The sequence below is a fragment of the Anser cygnoides genome, chromosome 5 (genome assembly GCF_040182565.1).
Source record: "Anser cygnoides isolate HZ-2024a breed goose chromosome 5, Taihu_goose_T2T_genome, whole genome shotgun sequence".
Taxonomy (NCBI): domain Eukaryota; kingdom Metazoa; phylum Chordata; class Aves; order Anseriformes; family Anatidae; genus Anser; species Anser cygnoides.
The window spans coordinates 4507196-4528100 of NC_089877.1; the positions used below are offsets into that span (position 1 = coordinate 4507196).

The 20905-nt window shown below is 36.8% G+C and overlaps 1 protein-coding gene across 10 annotated transcripts in view; it reads left to right on the top strand.

Moving 5' to 3' along the window:
- The window catches only part of INSC (INSC spindle orientation adaptor protein), a 145239-nt gene that overhangs the window by 57377 nt on the left and 66957 nt on the right, over positions 1-20905 (top strand). For all 10 annotated transcript variants that reach the window (XM_013177806.3, XM_013177805.3, XM_066997436.1 and 7 more), the window contains 3 exons: positions 16973-17318; positions 17806-17858; positions 19341-19464. In XM_013177806.3, the coding sequence (XP_013033260.3) occupies positions 16973-17318; positions 17806-17858; positions 19341-19464 (523 nt within the window). The remainder of the gene's footprint in view (positions 1-16972; positions 17319-17805; positions 17859-19340; positions 19465-20905) is intronic.

Consider the following 20905-nt stretch of genomic DNA (forward strand, 5'->3'; position numbering starts at 1 on the left):
CATCTAGACACACATGAAGAGCATGTAAAGTCATCCTTAACATTTTTCATATACTTTGCAACTGATTACCTGTTCCAAAGAAATGCCTTTGGCAAAATAAATAAATAAATAAATAAAATCACCTAGGCATTAGATAAATCAGGAAAGATCAGGAAAGTGATAAGCTGGAACATGCATAATATTTCACAAACAAATACAGGAATTGTACATACTTTCTACAGGTATTCACTAGCTTGGCTTTATTTGAACCTATATATAGTCTCCGATCATTCTTGTGTGCTGCTTTGAGAAGCAGCACTGTTTCTCAAATTAGGTCCTTAAGTCATTTATAACCAGAAGTGAGTTTAGTTATGTTTTATATCTCTAAGGGCCTTAACAGTGAAAACAGCCCATTATCATCAGAGGCCTGTGTACATCCCTGCAGCTTGTTAGGACAAGCTTTCCTGCTTCAAGCAGATAAATGTGGTACACATTAGCTAATTCACTGTGGTTATATAAGAGGAGACACGTTAGGATTTCAGGCATTCTTTTATGTCAGAAATAGTCTAACTTTTTGCTAATAGGCAGAAGTGTCCTGCTGATCTTTGCCATCGTGCTGTTCTTTTTTTCCGGGTGCCTGTGAAGCTGAGGTACCCAGAATGCTGCCACTCAGGCACCTGTGTGAGGAGTAGGCAGGTGGTTTGCTGACCTCAGGCAGGTGGTTGAAGAGTATCCTAGCTAATAACAGTGTGATCCAGGGGCTATTTAGCATGGCCTAGAGAACTCCTTCATGAACTTTCTGCAGTGTTTTCAAGAAATGAGAAGGTAGAAAATTGAATGAAATTTGTGTGCAGGAGTAAGATATCCTGCAACAGCAGGACAAGAGACTTGTACAAACATTTATCCTTGGTATGTGAATAAAGTAAAATGAAATGAGAAGGTGCTATAAGACCGTTTAACAAAGCTACATTTGTTTTTCTCAAAGCTGAAGGTGTGCGCCAAATTAACAGGACTTCTGAGTGCTGGTTGCATGAGAAATGTGCCTTCTGTTGAGTATTTGTGATTTCAAATGTGTTTGGTTTATGTCTGTATAAGGATAAAACTTCTATTGTCTGTTCTGCTCAAGTATTTGAAACAGTAGAAGCTATCCCTTCTACCAGATAGCTTGTATTTCCTAAAAACAAACAAACAAAAACAAAACCAAACAAACCTATCTCTTGAAGTGGAAACTTGGGCTGAAGTTCAGGGTAAGTACCCTAATACCTTTCTGGTTAAATATGTATATTTGTGTTAATAGACATATGTTGTACCAGGAAAATCTATTGCATGAGGTTAATTTTAGAACAGTGAATAGCTAAAGGATGGAATATGCAGTTAAAATATGTTGAAGATTCACTTTGTGGTCTGATATGGGAGATATTTGGCATGTTGTTAACCCACAGGTGATATTCTAACTGCTGGATTTTTCACTGGCACGGGCTGCATGTATGGATACTCATCAGTGTGACTGCAAGTTGAGCTTGGTACATGAAAACTGATCTGACCAAAACCAGAAAACAGCAATGAAAAAAAAAAAAACACACACAACCAAACCACCAAAACACATAAAGACAAAACAAAAACCTGGCAACCAACAAATAAGACCATCAGAAAATGATCAGCAGCTGCTAGGTCTGATGTGTTAAAAACACATTTGATATTTGCTTCGTAACCTCATAGATCAAGCAATTCCTTTTTTTTTTTTTTTTTTTTTTAACATGAAGTATTACAATATCTGGCTTAAACTATGCTTCTGCAAGTGAACATACGCATACAATCTGGACAAAAGTACAAAAAAAGATGATTTCATTGGCATATGTTCTGTCATAGTTTCACTCATTATAACCAGCCATCTTTCCAGGCAGCTGCAAAGAACAGGAAAGACTAGTTGCACCAAGGATATACTTGATGGAAAACCCAACCACACTTAACAGATCAGGAGTGCAGTGAGACCAAGGTGACGTTCCCTAAATATAGGAAAACGATATTGTCCCATCCCTCCCCAGTCTCAGGAGAAACAATGACAAGTGTATCAGTGTTGCTCTTTTATCCCCATTCTATTGCAGTTTCAATAGTGCAGCCTGGAGTATTTCACATTTTCAAAACTTCTGTGTTCAGGTCATATGCCTGGAGGGTCAAGGTAATGTGAAAAGGTGGGTATGGAAGAGAAAAGGAAAGATGTAAGCCCGCTACTTTTACTGTCAGTACACATCTGGCAAAGTACAGACAGAAGATACTTAATGTTGTTTTTGCTGATTCAATCATAGGAATAAGGTTGCAGCATGTAACATTGATTTTCCTTTAAACTACTTTTACATAGAGAATAGAATATAATTTAAAGGTTGGGAAGTGATAGCAAGCTATTACTGTTCAGAGTGTAGCTTCTATTACGCTTTTATTAATTTCTGTTTCTTTTGACTGGCCTTAAATAAGTTCATTGACACTTGGTTTCTGTTGTCCACTAGAACCAAGTTTTCTGTACATTTTGTACATAGCAGTTTTGAGAAGCAGGACAGCAAGGGCCCCTGCTTGTTTTGTTTCTCGTTTTTTTTTTTTTTTTTTTTTTCTTAATGCCTGTTTTATTGGTAACAGGACACAGATACCTGTCAGTGGCTTTTGAAGGGCACATCTGCTTAAATGATTAATTCCTGGAAAACTTCCAAGAGAAATGCCATATCTTTTACAAAATGGGAACTGCATAATTAGTTCTTGTCTTGTGATTAGAGGATGAAGGTTCAGTTTCTTGCTTTTTATTGATAATTTTTCATTATAGCCCAGTTTAATAATGAATTTAGTTATATGAAACTTTTGTGGGAAGGGGATGCTGGAGAGAGAAACTGCATATCTCCAAGTTACACATGCACACTTCTGATCCTGTTTCAGAAGGTTTCAAACTTAGGATATGGAATTGAGGGTATTGAGTCCTTCTGGAAACAGGTGTCAGAGGGAAAGCTGGAATCTGAATTTTGTAGGCTTTTCCTTGCAGTTAGTGATGTGCGGGGTTAACTCTGAATTTCCATCCTGATTTGGCTCAATGGCAGTTAGAAAAGCACACCCTACTTGACAACTGATAGGCTTTGAGAAACTACTTAGCAGGTGCTTTGACATTTTTATGAAGTGATAGTCCTTTAATAAAACTAAATAGATTTATTCTTTTTCTCTGGAAATCAGTAATACATAGACATCACACAGAAAGCTCTAAATGCAAATCTATTTGCATTTGCTTCTCTATACAGTGAAGTCTGTTACCTTATTTTCTGGTAGTATGCTGGCAGCACTGGAGGATTGTTAATCAGACGCTTGACAAATACACAGAACTTTTTTCATTCCTCTGAAGACTTTACTCATAGTATGAACAGACAAAGGGAAAGTAAAAGAATATTCAATGAGTAAGATATTTTTTATCAGACACCTATTTCCCATTTGAGGAAATTCTGTTACCACAGTAATTTACACGAAAAAAAATTTAGTCAGGACTGGTGACTACAGGAAACTTTGTATTATGGAGTATTTCCTTGCTTCTGCTTCTGATACATTTCCACATCCAATTTCCTTGCTCCACTACGAGGTACCATAAAGCAGTATAGGAGGACAACAACGTAGTTCCACTTGTCCTTTGATTGTTTTTAATGCAGAATGCTGTACTCACATAAAATACTAATTTATTTATATTTGTTGATTTTTTTTATTTATATTTGCTGAATCTGGGATAGATTATTGCAAAACAATAACAGCAATCCCATGTTCATGTTCACTATTTTTTTTTTGCCCAGTTAGCTCTTTCCCATGTTCCTTTTGTGGCTAATAAGAATTCATTAATACTAAATAAATAATTAAGAAGGGATAAGTGACTTTTATGCAATAATATCAGAACATTTTTTTTTTTTTCCTCTGGAAAACAGCATTGTTCTGTTTTTAATGCACTCCAGAATGTGGAGCCTCTGCATACCCTTATGAATCATGGATAGCTCATTTGTGCCTGAGATTCACTGTCAGTGACTCAAAGCCTGCTCTCTCTAAATGAAGAGGAATAAATAGATATGCTGCTTCATCCTACTCACTAAGAAGGGGAGAAAAAGATCTTTTTTCTGTTTTCTTTGTCATCTTTTGTAATATTCTCTCCCTCCCTGTAAAAGCCACCTGTCTCTGGCCTCCATGGTGCATAATTCTCTTCACTCTCTCCCTTCTGAAGATGGAGACTGACACCTGTGCAGTGGTGCTCTTGTCAGCGAGATTTGCTCTCTCGCTTACTCCTCTTCTACATCTGAGATTACCAGAGCTGCTGGGAAAAGCAGTAAGGTGAAAAGTCCTCACTAATGATTTACTTTCAAGGAATGAGCAATCTGCAAGACTCCTTACCAGCTCATCTTTACTTTCACCAGGGAACCAGGCTGTGGTTGTTTCCTTACTTCATTCAGCATTTTGAAGAACCCTTTGGAACCCCTGTCTTTTTCAGGTTTTGGTATCCGATTGCTTTGGATTTTAGATTTTAATGAGTCTGTTCTAGCTCAGGCATTCTTCACTCTTCAGCTGCTGTCCTTCATTCAAAAGCCACTTTCTGGTGGTAAAAATAACTGTTCGTTTCCTTTCTCCTGTTGCCTTTTAGCCTTCAGAACTCCTCTCAGGTTTGAGAAGAACTTAGATTTTGCCTACCTCTCTTATGTGTGTTATGGTAGCACCTGGAAGTTCCAGCCAAGATCAGAATCCTGTGCACAACATTCAGTGCAAAAGCAGGGACATGTTACTTACTTCAGAGGCTAAGCAAAAGAAAGACAGTCTGGCAGAAAAAAAACACCTTGGTAGGAGGTGACAGAAGTGGTCAGAATATCAGTAGAAAAGCAGAGTGGAACCCAGCTTTTGCAATTGCTTTTGCAATTTCTACTCAGACAGTTTATTCACTAGATTGCTCTGCTCCTCAAAGTAAATTTGTTGTGGTTGGAGGGTGACATAAGCTTTAACTAAATCAGAAAATACAACTCTGGCTGCATACAGCAAATGGAGTACAAGTATCTCCTGCATTTGCTTGGCTCAAGGGTCTGGCAACTGGGCAGTGGATGTGTAAAAATAAAGTATTAGTATCAGCAGAAGGAGGGAAAGGAAAGAAATCAGAATTTTGAAGCACATTCAAAAGGCAAGAGTGAAATGGGGTCTCTTCAGATTAGATCACAACCTAAAACATAATCTGTTGTTTGGGAGGGAGTTAGCGTGCACATAAGGGAAGTGTGCCATGCACACGTACACAGTTATTGGTGTTGTATCCCAGTCTGGAGCATAAGGCTGGTCCAGGTAGGGAAACTAATGCAGAAGGTCTAGCTTTGGTAAACAGTCTTTTGAGAGGTGATTTAGCAGTCCAGGACTCTAATCCAGTATATACTGCCAGTTACACTTTTTTTTTCAGTAAGAATTTTGTTCAGAAAAGCAATTTAATATATTTGAATAATACCTAAATTCAATAAGCACAAATTAAAAAAGAAGAAAGTAAGAAATGCTTACTTCTTGTAGTTAGTAAGGAGTAGATACTAAATACAGAATAGAAAAAGTACTCCAGATGAACGAAGACTAAATTTTCGGTGCAGACAGGAACACTAACAATCTATCTTTGACTGTTAAATGTGTAGGAAGAAAATTGAAATACCTGAGAGAAGCAAAACAAAACTCAATCCCCAGGAGGCAGGAAATGACTATTTAAAGTGCTGAACTACTAGCTAGCAAAATTTTGTTGTGCCTCCAAGTGGAAATTAGGAAAACAGTCTTGTGTCTAGGGAGCCAGGGAGGGTAGAACAAGAGGCTGCTGGAATGGAAAAGAGGATAAATTCAGGGAAAAAAATGCTAGCAGAGATTACCTAAAGATTTGGGATTAAGAGGGAAATGGGATGCCAGAACATGAACCTGCCAAAGATAGAATGTACTGAATAACCTTTTATTCTCTCATAAGGTAACCTTATTTTCTGTTTTCCCTTTGAACAAAGGCAATTCATTGGAGATTATGTACATGACAATTTACTTGTAAATACAGCAAGCAGTAGCTATTAGGCAAAAGGTAAAATGGGAAGGAGTAGCTGTAAGGTTATTTCTGAGAGGAGAGAAGTAGACTTTAAATATTGGTCTTCATACCTGTTTTTATTTGTTTCATCTCACAAGTGATACAACTTACTGTAGCTTAAACTTTGGAGTATTGCTAGCACAGATCATCAGCCTTTTGTCTGAAAAAATATGATCTTGAGGCCAGGGATAATAGAAAAAGGACGAGTAGTTGAAATCTCAAGGTTTTGCATTAAGGGACTCAATAAGAAAGTCTGCAATTATTCGTAGCTTATTCAATGGAGAGCTTAAAAAAAACAAAACAACAAAAACCAAACGTATGCTAGTTGATAATAAGATGCCTGTGACAGCATTTGCCAGTAAGATGTAGTGATTAGGGCAGCAAGATCAGTCCTGGGCTGTGTGAAGAGAGATTTCTGGTGGAGATAGGGGTGTATTAATGCCACTGTGCAAGTTACTGTGAGACTTCATTTGATGTCAGGAATGATATCAAGTCTTGCAGTAAAAAGTTAATTTTGCAGCAGCTATAGACCTACCAGGGAGTCTGGAGGAAGGGGAGCAAAAAGAGACAAAAGGAACCTAAGAATCTTGCTTTTTAACTCTTGCAAAACAAGCTGAGAAGGATTTTTTTTTTTTCCTAGAAATGCATTAGAAGATGAATTCTTAAAATGAAAGATGAAACCAAATGGGAATTAAATGACTATTAAGAAATTCAGATCAAAAGTAAGAAATTTCGAACCATTAGAGCAGTGAGATTCTAGTATAACCATTTAATAGAACACTTTTGAGCCCATGATAAACTATTGAGTTGAATTTTTTTTTTTAAACCATTTAGGGACAAATTACCAACCAAGTGTCTATGATGACCTAAGATCTTTCAAATCCTCGGTTTCTACAGAAACATATAAGCATGTGCATAAATATTGGATTTGATTAGAAACTGCTTTCTTTGAATGAGACTGCTTAAAGAATTCTTGTCATGTCTGTCCAGTATTTGTGACGCTGTTGCTAGTTTTCATCTTTTTAGCTTGTCTGTTGAAGAGTTAATGTTCTAATATGACTCCTGGATACCTGGTGTTGGCTTTGCTTTTTTTCTTACTCCTTTTATGACAGTTTTAGCAAGAGCTGCTGTGCAATAGATGTGACTGAGTGTCCCCAAATTTCTGCAGTCTTCTGAGTGATACTGATCTCATAACTCCCTGTAAAATGGTTGTTGCTTCCTTCATTAAGTAATCCAGGCTTTATTTAATCAGTAGGGTTAGGACCTTAAGTGAGTAAATAGCAAAAGGTGAAAAGCTAATGGTACTGCTCATAATGCATGTCATAACTCCTTTGAAAAAAGCACAGTGAGTGGTACTGTTTGTTATTAAACTACAAATTAAGGCAGACTTGAAAAAAAAATGTTCAGTTGTTCAGTGAGGCACTGACTCTACTTTCCTGAACTCTCATGTTAGTCTCCAAATTAGTCCTTGCTTGTGATTGAGCATTCCCATGGTCTATGGCCCTAAATTATTTCCAGTGTTGTTTCTCTCCCCCTCTTTTATTTCTATTTCTCCATCCCTGCTAGGTGTTTACAAGGACTCCTCTCTGAGCTTATTGTTCTTAAAAAGCTGTGAAGAACACTGACCTCTGTGATTACAAGTGTAGCCTGAGCATCAGGAAGCAGTGAACTAGGATAAACTCACTGAGCATTTCTCTCCTGCTGGTGGCCTTGTTGACATTTCTCTCCTGTCGCAAAGTGCAGGAAACCCCCTGAGCTATTTGTGGCAGTTAGAACTTTGTACTCAGACAGCAAGTAGTCTGAGTACAATAGCAATGTGAATGCACTTGGAGGACAACATCCCTTTGAGATTACCAACACAGTTCAGTCACACAGTCAGATTTGGTGTTGTGAACACCTGCAGAAATGTTTTAGGTAGAGCCTCCTTGTGATATTCCATCAGGCAATGCTCTTCGGTATATATTGGGCTAAATACAGTACAAAGTCATGGATTCAGGCATTTTATACGAAGTTAAGACCTCTCAGCTCAGATACCTCCCCCCCCCAAGCCCCGCCGAAAAACTATAACTTTGTTTTTGCAAGACCCAGGCTGTCATTTGAGAACAGAAGTGGTAGGATCTTGCCGCTCCAGCACTGCTTTTGTCTGCACAGTGGAGAACAGTTTCTTATTTCAGGACCTCAGCTCAGATGGAGGGAATGGCTACTTCATCCAGCCCATCGGTGAAAATTCACCTGGGCAAGGAAGGGAATCCCCTTTCCCAGGATAGAACAAATGATCAGGTAGCATGCTGAGCAAAAGAACTAATATCTTGCACAAATCTTGGTTAGCTGATTGTTTTACTAATTTATTTATAAATCCTGTCTATCTCTCACTGATATTCTGTGGATATTAAAAACCAATGGGAGCTGATCCAGGAATAGCATCACAAATGCAAATTCATTTCAAATAGTCATGTTATGCAAATATAAATCAAACAGACATACTGACTTAGTTGGTGATCGTGACAATATTGGTATACTGTTTGTCCAGCTTTGCCTGCAAGCAGTAGCCTTATATTATCATTAAGCTGCTGAAAGCAGGTTTTATTTAGCATTTCCCTCCATTCTGTCAGGAAATCCTACCCTCATTAATTGCTGTCTTTACATTCTGCAAACTCAGTGGCTTAAGTGCTTGTTGAGACAGCTGCTGTTTTAACAATGTGATGTACCAGGCACAATGTGAAAATCCCTCAAACCAGGCTGAATTCGTCCTTTTGCCTTCTGACCCTCCCTTCAGTTGATGGAGGCTGGAAAAGACCTGGCCCTACCTAAGCTGTAGGAAGTGAAGAAAAGTGAAGATTTTCTTCTGTGTGAAGAAAATTAACATTTGATAAGTTTAACCTAGATTTTACATAACCTAATCAGCAAGCTGAATTAGTCTGTGATTTTATATCATGTCTTCCTTATGTTCTATAGTGTGCCAGTAATTCTGGGATAGTATAAAATTTCCAGACATTTTTAGGGGGACAACTTACAGTGAGGATTTCTCAGAAAAGCATAAAGATCTGAGAGGAACATTCGTGCAGCACTTAACACTGAATGATTTATGTGGCCTTTTAATTAGGTGCGATGAAGCCATAGTTAATTTATACACCATGCCTAATATATTAAAAGTGTTTATAGTGTTTTTACTTTCCTTATAGACATTTCTTCCATATTTGTGAATGCACAAGATTTCACAGAATGCAGCAGTCTGACCACAGTTGTTTAGTTCTAAGTTTCACAGACTGGTCTGCATTTAACCTTCCTGCAGGAATTGGATGGATGCCTATCAAGGCACAAGTTCTTTGTGGTTTTAACATGTTTTCACTATAGTAGTGCTGACTTCAAGGAGGCTGGTGGTTTCAGTATCTCCCTCCCAGAGCACAGATGCCAAACTGAATTTGGTTGCATTGAAGTTTCAGTAAATGGCAAGGGGACCACTGCTGGTTTCAGGTCAGGTGAAAAAGATCATGGGTATCAGTTATCAAAACAAACAAACAAACAAAAAAAAGCAGCACTGTTGTGGTGTCCTTGGTCAACAAAACAGTTAATTTATTATCACTATCGTGATAAATTCGTATTTTATTTGTGATATTTGAGTAATTCTGGTTTTGTTACCGATATAATCCTGCTCATTGGCATCCTGCTTCCTGAACCTCCTAGTGGTAATGCCTCCATTAAATTCTGCTGCACTTTGTGGTTTAAACCTACTCCTAAATTAAACAGAGGTGGAAGGGTGATCAATGCAAGCTAAGAGTTCTGTTTTCTAGAATACAGTTCAGGGTATTTGGCTGACTACAGCACACCTTTCCCTAAACTCTTTTGTTTTGAGCAATGTTTTGAGGGCTATAGTTTGCATTATCAGTTAGAGACTTCATTTGGGGAAATTCTTAGACTTCCATAACTGTAATGATTGACTAATTGTTGAGGCTAATTAAAATACGACTGTAATATAACCTATTAACTTTTTTTTTTTTTGAAAACTAGGAATGACCTTGCTTTTTTCTGTTTTCTGAAGGTTTAAATAATGCGTACTAAACCCAACTTTTGTCCTAGTGAAGTTGGGTTGCTGATGTTATACTAGAAAAAGTCAAATCAAGGGGAATCATTTGACTAATTCTTTAGCTTGCCACATCAATTACAAATGTCAAATATTCATAGACTTCTTTAGGTATGATCTGCAAAGCAAGAGTTTTCACTTAAAAATCAGGAACCTGACTACCAGCTGCCCCAAAGCTATTCTGTATCACTTAAGTTAGCTCTCTAGCTACATGAAATTTTGCTAAAATCAGTGCAAATATATCATGGATCTACAAGGCTCTTTTATGCAATTAATAGCATAAAGCAACTTGAGGATAAATAAGAGCCTTCTCTAAGGCTCTTCTTTAAATCCTTCCACTGATAGTTGAGTTCTGCTGTCTCTTATATTAATATAGACACTGGCCCTGAGTATATTGGGTACCTATGAATAATTTTGAACAGATGAATTAGAAAAAAATTAGAGATGAATTATGTTCAAAGAGGGGGGCTAAATCCATTCAAGAAGTTGTTTGTTGCCAATTAATTACCTACTGCTAATTAGAATAATAAATTTGAGCACAGTTGTAAGACTTGGCATTGATTCACTGTAGGCTTATCTGGAAGCTGTAGTAAATGCTACCATTAGGATTGGTAATAAATCTGTCATAACAGGTAAAAATGGATAAAAAGACTAAGAAGCCTCAAAAAAACATAATTCCGCACAGCAGAAGTCTTTACTCTTTATAAATATAGCGGCCATGGGAATTATTCACGTGGATTGATCAGCTTAGGCTTCCACATAGTTATAAAACATGAAACTTCAGTACTTACTGAAATTCAGTATTAAAATGGAGGCATAATTCTTTTTCATTATAACATTTGCAATTTAAAAAACTGTATGTGCTGCCAGTAAAAATGTAGTAGAAAGGCCCAAGCTGAAAGTTTTACACAAACGATCTAGTTATTATTTCTTCACTCTTCTACTCCTGTAGCACCAACATAACGTAGGGAGGGTTGCCACCTATAGGGTTGCTTGGCCTATCCTAGAGATCCAGTGATTCATTAGTTAACAAACTAATAGCTAGATAAAAGAAGATGGAAAAAGAAGTGCTGGTAACAGATCACTGAATACAACATATGTCTTAAAAATGTAAGATGAGATTTTTTCAGTAAGCCTTTCTCCAGGATGTCTGCACTGTGTTACATAGTGTAGAAATGTCTGTATGGAACAAGGTCTGAGTGTCTGTTGAAGCAACATCTTTTAACGTGCAGTTCTAAGCTGATTTCAGCCAGTGATGCCAAATGGTTTTGTCAAAATAACACAATTTTAAAAAGACTTTCTTTGGCAGGCACACTAGACTTCAGAGTATTCAAATTGTTAGGTACTCAAATTCAGTTGAATGGTCTTGGAAACTTCATCAACTGTTTTACAACCTCAGTTAAAATAGAATGACTTTAAGAAATGCTGGAGACTCTTTTGACTTTTTATTTTGCACTGAATTATTTTTACTGCTATTTTTACATGAAATGCTGCTCTTTTAATGTACAGTCTAGATAAATTGCTTTTTTGTCAATATGCCATGGCATACTGAATCCAGAAATTCAAACTGGTGGGGAATTATCTATAAACATGAAGGTCTCTGTCAGTTAACCAGCTACTGGTGCTTAATAAAACAGAACTGGACAAAATCACACCAGTGAGGTCCCTGTGCTTGAACCAATATTATTCAACTTATTTGTTAACGACCTGAAAAACAGTTGTAGTTGTATTTTGCATCAACACCACTTCAGCCGATGCAAAATCATTCAGGTTAATTCAAAATAACTGCAACTACAAAATCACTGAAGTGTCTGTCAATATTGAGTCACTAAAATATAAAATGCCTCATCAAATTAAATCTTAATGAACATAGTGCATGCTAGGAGGAGAAGGGAACTCAAGAACTACCTCTTTCATCATACATACAGAAGGACTAACTTTTCCAACAGTTAAAAAAAATAATTAAAGATTCTAAATGAAAAGTAGTAGTTTTTCTGGAAGATAAAAAATGAAACATCTCTCTTGAAACACTTAAAAGAGAAATGTAATTTGGGGAATTCTTGGAAAACAAGAATTCACAGAAAATGTGATTCATGTGTATAAATCTGATGTACCTGAATTTTTGATATCGTGTGCTGTTCTTGCCATCTCATCTTGTAAGGTCGTAGGATAACTAGCAATGGTTTTAGAAAATATGGGGAAGGGTAAGTAGCTGATCAGATATGTGAAGTCACTTCTGTATGGTGACAGACTAGATAAACTGAATTTCTCTAGCTTGAAAATGAGAACTCAGGAGATATTGTAGGGCAAACAAAATAATGAATTACACAAATAAGGTGAATGCGGAGCTATCTTTCAGTATTTCTTAGCCTACAAGAACTAAAGAGCTTGTGTTAATATCCCAAGGCAGTTAGTTTAAAACAATAAGAAATACTTTTTCATACAAAACATAATCAAACACTGTGAGACACTGCCACTAGATGCTGTGAAGGCCAAAAGTTTAACTGAGTTCAAAAAGGGATTAATGGCTACTTTTGTTTCATGAATTGTAAAAACATCCTGCTCAGACATGTATTTTGGCTTAGGAAGTTCCTGAACCACTAATTGCCAGAAGATGGGAAGGAGGGGTTGCTCAGCTCCTGCCATGCCTCTTGTAATCTTTCCTTATGCATCTGCTAATGGCTGTGTTGGGAGCAGGATAATGGGCTAGACAGATTTTTGGTCTGACCCATTATGGCTGTTTTTATTTTTTAGGCATAATATTTTTTTCAGTAATGGGAGACGAGATGGAAACTTACTACTTGTTTTCAGATATCGGTAAATGCAGTTTGGAATATGATTTTTGAAAGCTAATTAGGAATGATCACACTCTTTGCTTTCCTTACTTGAATATATAAAAGATAATCTGCAAATTCGTGTACTGAATGTTCAGGAAGATTACTTTTGAATAAGTGGAGATGTGAGTAAAAGTAAATCATTTGTATATTTCATTTGAATAAACATAATATAAATATATTTAAAGAATAACATGTCAGAAAAGTTGACATAGTGAGAAAGGAAAGCTTTCTGTGGTTCTTTTGTCTGAAAAAAAGCTTTTTTTTTTTTTTCTGCCAGGTTAGTTTAAAGAATACTAAATTTCACATGATAAATTCTCCTACTGTAACATAAATTCCCCTACTGTATTACTGACAATTACTTTAGCAGGAAAAGAGGCAAGCAACAAGAGTTTCTTTAAAATCTCTTCTTTTTTGCACAGCTTATAATCCTTTTTTTTTTTTTTTTTTTTTTTTCCTTCTTATTGTAAAGTAAAGATTTCCTTTTGGGATTAAAGGAAACATGAGCTATATTCTATGATATTCTAGATTCTATGATTCTATTTCTTGTTTTATCTGACTAACCTATTTGAGCTTTTTTCTCCATGTAAACATATAATGTAGGAGTTTCTGTGCTCACTAAACAGAGAATTAATCAATTATCATAACATACTTTAGAAATGAAAAATACATTACTCTGTCAAATGAGTTTATCCTGGACTGCATGCAAAGAGTGCATGTCAATATAAATCATGGTTTCAAAGTTCTAAAGTTTTTTTGTCTATTAGGAAACCTTGATTCACATTCAAAAAGGCAATAAGGAGACTACGCACAGCAAGAAAAAAGTGAGCCACAATTGAACATAAAATGCAATTACACAATGTTCAAAGCTGAGTAAATAAAGACCTTAAATAGCAGTAGCTTGGAAAGTTTAAAATTAAAAGTAGTTTCATCATGTGTGGTGAAAGGTGGATTGGATCAATGCAACTGATCTCTTGTATCTTGTTTGCTGTTGATTTATATTAAATTATACTTGAGGTGAGACTCCTTTTCATATGTATATAATAAATTTTGGTAATTTGTGCAATATTACCTTAGTGGTCTGGAAGGGGATTTCTTGAATTCATCTGGTGTTCAGCACAGTAGTTGAAAAGGCCCTCTGCGTAGTCTTCCTTAGCTTGGCTAGTGCAGCTGTAGATTTTGCCCTAACAGTAGCGCTTTATGTGCCTTTGTAACAGCACACAGCATTAGCGCTCTGGGGCTGAGTGCAATAAGTCCCTGTCCAGACTAAAAGAATGGAGGCTATAATACAAACTTTCTTTTTGTTCCTTCTGATATAGCATCTTGGAAAAACTGCAGCACATGTCAGAAGGTAGACAGTACTCCACTACAGTGCCAGATTTAGCTGTACGATATCAACAGAAGTTTGGACAAAATAATTGAGCCCAGTCTCTTCTGCTTGCACTTAAGTTTGTTTCTTCTTTACCGTTCATCTTCACTTCTTTGGAATCCTTTATTAGTAATCCATCTTTCACTTGAGGAAGAGATAATAAAAATGTCAAGGATTTCATATTGAGAAGGGCTATCAGAAAATTAAGGCTAAATCTGCAGCTGATGAAAATTGATATTTTTTTATTCTTTGCAGCTCAGAAATCTGAAATTCTCCATTAGTAAAATGCTCCTTTTGTGATTTTTTTTTGCGTGTACTAATGTTACATCCACTAGTCATGATTGTTTATTAATTCTGTAGAAACTATTTGAGATGTATAAAAACAATTTTCTATACCATAGAGACTTGCAGTGATTCTCAAACACTTGGCCTCCTGCTATGCTTTTATGGGTGAGAGATATAGTATTGAGAGGGGATATTTTGGGCCCACTGGGGAACAGATATTGATGAAATCAGTCTTTACTGTTGCAAGATCAAAAAATTTAGCATAGCCTGGGATATTGTCATGGTATCATTCATTTATCCCGATTCCAGCGACCAACATATAGAGCATATTTTAAGCTTTTGGTTGAAGATGAAGAAAATTCAAGAAATTTGAAAATAAATTACATTTTTTTCTTAATAACTCATCTTTTTCCCTTAGCTCTATATAATGGTGTATTCAGTTTTTATATACCTACTATTTATATTAGAAATGTTTTAAATGTGTCTTTTCCATGTTTACATATATATATTAACTACAAGGTTAATATATACTCTCTTCTGAGGATCGGGAAGGGGAAAACAAACTGAAATAATCTGGGCCTACTGTTAAACCTGAAAAAAAAAAAAAAGAAAGACTGATTTCCGGACATGGAGAGTGTTCTGTCCTAGGTTTGAAAGCAAGGGTCAGGTGGAATGCCTTGGCAGAGGTGATGCTCCTTCTTTGGGGAGCTTCCTTCCACAAAAGGAAGTGGAGTTCCAGCCTTAGGTGTGGTAGGTGAGAGTCAAAATACACAGCTGGGAGCCTGCACTTGTGCAGTCTACCAGGCCCTCTGCAGAAGGCAGCGAGGGACCAGCCAGGCCTTTGACGGAGAAGGCAAATTACCAGGGAGGCAAAGGGATCAGGGTGCTGCCTTGAGTCTCTGGGGAATTTGGGAACAGTCACAAAGACAAGCTTAGCACTGCTGCTGCCTAGGTGTTGTGGTTTAACCCGGCTGGCAGCTAAACACCACACAGCCGTTCGCTCACCCTCCCCCCTCCCTCTCTGGGATGGGGGAGAGAAACGGGAAAGTGAAGCCAGTGAGTTGAGATAAAGACAGTTTATTAAGACAGGAATATAATAATATAAGGAATATAAGGAATATAATAATAACAATAATAATAATAATAGTGATAATGATAATAGTATTAACAATAATAATGTGTAAGAAAACAAGTGATGCACAATGCAATTGCTCACCACCCGCTGACCGATGCCCAGCCTATTCCCGAGCAGCCGGCCCCACCACCCCGGCCAGCCACCCCTATATATTGTTTAGCATGATGTCAGATGGGATGGAATACCCCTTTGGCCAGTTTGGGTCAGCTGTCCTGGGTCTGTCCCCTCCCAGCTCCTGCTGCACCCCCAGCCTGCTCGCTGGCAGGACAGAGCGAGAAGCCGAAAAGTCCTTGGCCTGGTGTAAACACTGCTCTGCAACAATTAAAACATCAGCATGTTATCAGCGCTCTTCTCATCCTAATCCAAAACATAGCACCCTACCAGCTACTATGAGCTACTTAACTCTGTCCTAACTGGAACCAGGACACTAGGGTACCATGCTTTGCTAATTGTGTCCCTGCCAGAGGGTGCAAGTGTACAAAATGCAGGCTCATTGCCTTGTGTCAGGGTATACACAAGTTCTTTCAGCCTCATTGTTTCACAGCACGTTTGCCGTAGTGCAAAATTGTGCTTTGGAAGTTAAATGTGCAAATTGTACAGACAGCAGTAAGAAGCACAGGGAAAGATAAAGGACTGGTCGGGAAGTTGAGTCCAGCTGAGGTTTAAGGGATTATGTTATGGCAGAAACCAATATTGCTGACAGTATCATTAGCTGTCTTGGTTTTGCTGTGTCAGAGTGGATGTAAACGGCTTTGAAAAGATGCTGCAAGGTTAAACTTGCCTGTTCAGTGAGAAAGTAACAGGTGAAATGTCTAGAAAATGTTAACAGTCCCATAAGTTGTAAGCAAACACACGCAGAATGTTGCTACTTCATTGTATCAAACTTTGAATTTACAAGAAACTGTAGAACTGTTTTCTCCCCAAACTACAATCTAAACTTCTGCTTAGTCATCTCTATTCTCTACTTATTTTTCTCTAACAATTTTGTAGCATGATGTGTGATGTAAAGGTGATCAGAAACACAAAGCTTGAATAGAATGCAAAGCATGGTTCTGTGTTATAGTACATGCAAATTTTTTGCTCAATCTGTTATTTTTTGTCAGTCAAATGCAACCTGATAGTTAGATGTACTAGTATTTTATTGCTGATCATTACTCTAAGGATCACTTTGTTTCACCTCATTCTTCCTTCTTTCTCTACCATCTAGCATGCATTTAATTCAGGTGGACTCTGTTCAGCGATGGATGGAAGATTTGAAGCTGATGACAGACTGTGAGTGCATGTGTATTCTCCAGTCCAAACCGATCAGCATTGAGAAGGATGAACAAAATGAACACATCCTTTCCTCACAGTATAGCACATGCAATAACTTGCAGCTGCTGTTAAAAAGAGCTTGGATCATAAGCACAGAGTTAACCAGGATTGCTCAAAAACTAGAGAAGAACAGATGGCAAAGAGTCCACAGCATGACAGTAAGAGTCAATTGTCATGTACGTTCCATGATAAATGAGTACAACACATTTACTAGAAGTTCTTCAGAAGAAATGCACCAGGTAGTAATGCCTTACTTGTCTTCTGTCTTATTTAATTTTTTAAATTGTAATAACTGCAACTTTCTTTAAACAATTGGTAGGAAATTCTTAAACACAACACTTCTTGCTGAAGACATTTAAATTCCTTTTTGTCTATGGAAGCATTCTTGACTCATTATGGATCCTATTTTATCATAGGCCTGATTCTGAGTGCTGATAATATCAACAAATTATGCTGAAAAAAAAAAAATTAATTTTCAGTGACCACCAGACTGAAATAATTAAATGCCCAATCTGTGAGTTCCTTTGCATTTAAAATTTAGAAAATTATACATTTTAAACTTCATTTTTATCTCTACTTGTTTTATTCAGAAAAGTAGGAAAAGGGTGTCCATCTGTAATAATACAGTTTTGGAGGGTTTTTACCTAATTATCATGAACAAGCATTATTTATTTTTAAAAAGCAAATATATATTGTTACTTAAAATAACTTTTTCTCTCTCTGCAGTTGGAAAAACTTTTAATAGACAAGTGTTCAGAATTTACAGCATTTACAGAAAGGTAATTTTTTTTGTTTGAAATATTCATTTTGCTTTTTTATTATTACGTAGAATTTGTAATGGGAAGTACAAATCCAGCAAAATCTTCAAACGTTTGAACTGCAGCTCTGAAAGGCTTTGAGCGTTAGCCTCCAGTGTGTGAAGTGAACTGCTTTTATCTAAACTGTATCCTAATGAAAGATGGAATCTGCTGTTGTACTAGGAGCATGGCATAAACACAACACTGGTAGAGAGGATTTTTCAGAGCTTTTAGACATCAAGGGAGAAAGTCTGTTTCTATCAGTGACAAAACTCCTATTGAGCTCTGTGGAACCAAGATTTCAGCTTTTGTGAAAAACTTAGTGTGAGATTGTCATACAAAATGTACCTCGGTGCAAATATCCACGTTAGTAAATCAAACCCACAAAATCACATAAATATGCATTCCTTTAGGTTGCATTTATTGGTTTACTTAGCTCCATGTGCACTGGGATGCTGACACTAAAAAATAAAAAAGACACCATCTAATTGTAAGCAAGGAATAATTTTTTTTTTTTTTTGCTTTTTGTCAAACTCACACAGCTCAGACTTTACTTTTATATTCTACACACACATTTAATGAGATCCCCAATCCTGTAGTGTCTGTCTCCAATCAACCCTTTCCCTCCTTTTCTGTTTGAAAAAGTTAATATAGGTAGGTGAAAGACAGGCAACCTCTAGAAGAGAACATACTGTGTAGATGGAAGCACTGATCAACCAATCCGTATCTTCTATTAGTGGCCTGCTGAGGTGCAAATATGTTTTGACAATTTAAAATAATGTATCTGTGTGTGGAAACACTAGTTATTTAATTTGAATTGTGTAATGTTTTCCATCTTTATTTGCTTTTTTCAGTTGGCAAGTATCATTGGTTACAGGATAGTTATACCAACTCTGTAAACCTGCTGTGTCATCTTTGTTCATAGAAGGCCTAACTTTACTTTTGAGTTTGCTCTTTAAATTTAAATTATCTCTAGTCATTATTCTGGACATGCATTCATTTTGTGCCCTTATTCTGCTTTCATTAAACTAGTACAAAAAATATATATATATATATATTGAAAGCACTTTTCTCATCAGGAAATATGGATATGCACAGCTGTAGCTGAAATGCAGGCATTCTAGAGTGACTGTAACTAAAAACATCAGTGGAAAACAGCAGAGTTACACTGGTATAAACACAGAGCATCTGCAGCAAAATTTGGCGTGCAGTCTGTGTCATTCATTACTGTCCAACACTGTCCTTTGGTGTTATGCTTACCATGTGCAGACAAAGCTTTGATATTCTGGTGTGATGCTAATGGAAAAAAGATGGTGTACTCATGAACAACTGAATCCTTGCTATATCCATGTTTTTAATGTACTGTTACAACATAGAGAGCTCACCTGTGACAGTCAGCTTAAAACAATTGCTGTCTATTGGATCTTGTTTTCCTTCATTCCTTCCCTTTCACATTCTTTTTAGGTGTGTACAAACTGAGGATGAACAGATGCTGAGGTCCATGAAATCCTGTGTTAATGAAACGCTCACTACTGTTGCTCAGTATTTTGGCCAGTTGATAGAGCTGGTTTTAACACATGAGGCACAGGTTAGTCTACAGAGTTTAAAAAAAAAAAAAAAAAAAAAGAAGTGTTATCAAATTGTTGAACCTCAAGGGAGAACATTGATAATTACAGCTCTGTTTTCAGCAAACTTCTGATTGGTAATTCAGATATCTTGTAAAGAGATTTAGGTGTACGTTCACCTGATTTGTTTTCCAAACAGAATGATCTTGTGGCTCACTATGTTAATTACCATTCCTGATAGGTGTCTTTCAGTGCAAGGGAGCTGACCTCTGGACAATGCCTACTTTATTAGAGCTTTGGACTCATTTTTCTCTTCCCTTCCTACAGATGCTGCTTTTCTTTAGAAACCACAAAAAAAAAAAAAGTCTATCCTGCTCTTGACAGTTCTTATTAAAAGCCAAAACATCTAGAAGATGTTCATATATATATTATTACACCAGACATTTTAACCAGTACATATCTTAGACTCTAGGAAGTAGTGATAAAATACAATATATGACTATCAGCATTCTTGGTGCATCAAGACAGAAAATAAGCCCTTATGTGGTAGATTAAAAAAAAATCAAGTTCATAACCATCCACTAGTTTTTGAATAATTCCTTCATCCATAGTGTGAGGACCAATGAGAGCAAAGCCTGTGTGTCTATGTATGTATAACCTTCCAGAAGCGTTGCAGGCATGATGTGTAATTTCCACTGGTGATTAAATGTGGATAAACACACTAAGTAATTAAGCCGAGGTTACAGATGCTCTAAAATTTTTCCATTAGAGCATTCTTGAGGTAATAACCTGTAAGTCTAACCAATCTGTCTTGACTTAAATTAGTTTCTTGAGATCTTATTAGCTATCCCTTTGTACCAGCTTCCTCAAAAACAACAACAACCAAGAAAACCCAACTAATTACGCTCAAATCATTTGTATATGTCTTATAGGTGATGTTATGTTGAAACTTTGAGCAGGAAAAAAAGAAAATAAGAAGCTTGATGAAAAGAAAATAGTTAAACAGTATTTACTACTGTGCTAAAGCAAAATCACTGCATGGTATTTTTAAAATTCTAATGTACCTTGATGCTTTAAGATAGCAAAAAATTTGCGGCTCTTTCAGAAACATCCCCTATAGTTTTAAAAGATCACTGCTAGGAATTGAAAGTCTCCAGAATATATTTTCAGAATTATAGTCAAGCTAACAAGCTACGTGCTAATGCACTTTGGTTAGGATTTATGAGAACTACATGAAATGCGTCATATGAATTTAAGTGCATAAATAACTGCATATTGCAAATTCAGTGAGTAGGTGGTGGTTGTTTTGATGCTTATTCCCTTTAATCTGAAGAGGAGTTGTAGACTGTGAATAGTTCTGTTTGAACACTTTGACGCTTACTGACACATTAAATCCTGATCCCTAATCCCTATATATTTTAAGAGAGCAGGGTTCTGCACCATCCCATCTGTATTCCCATGGCT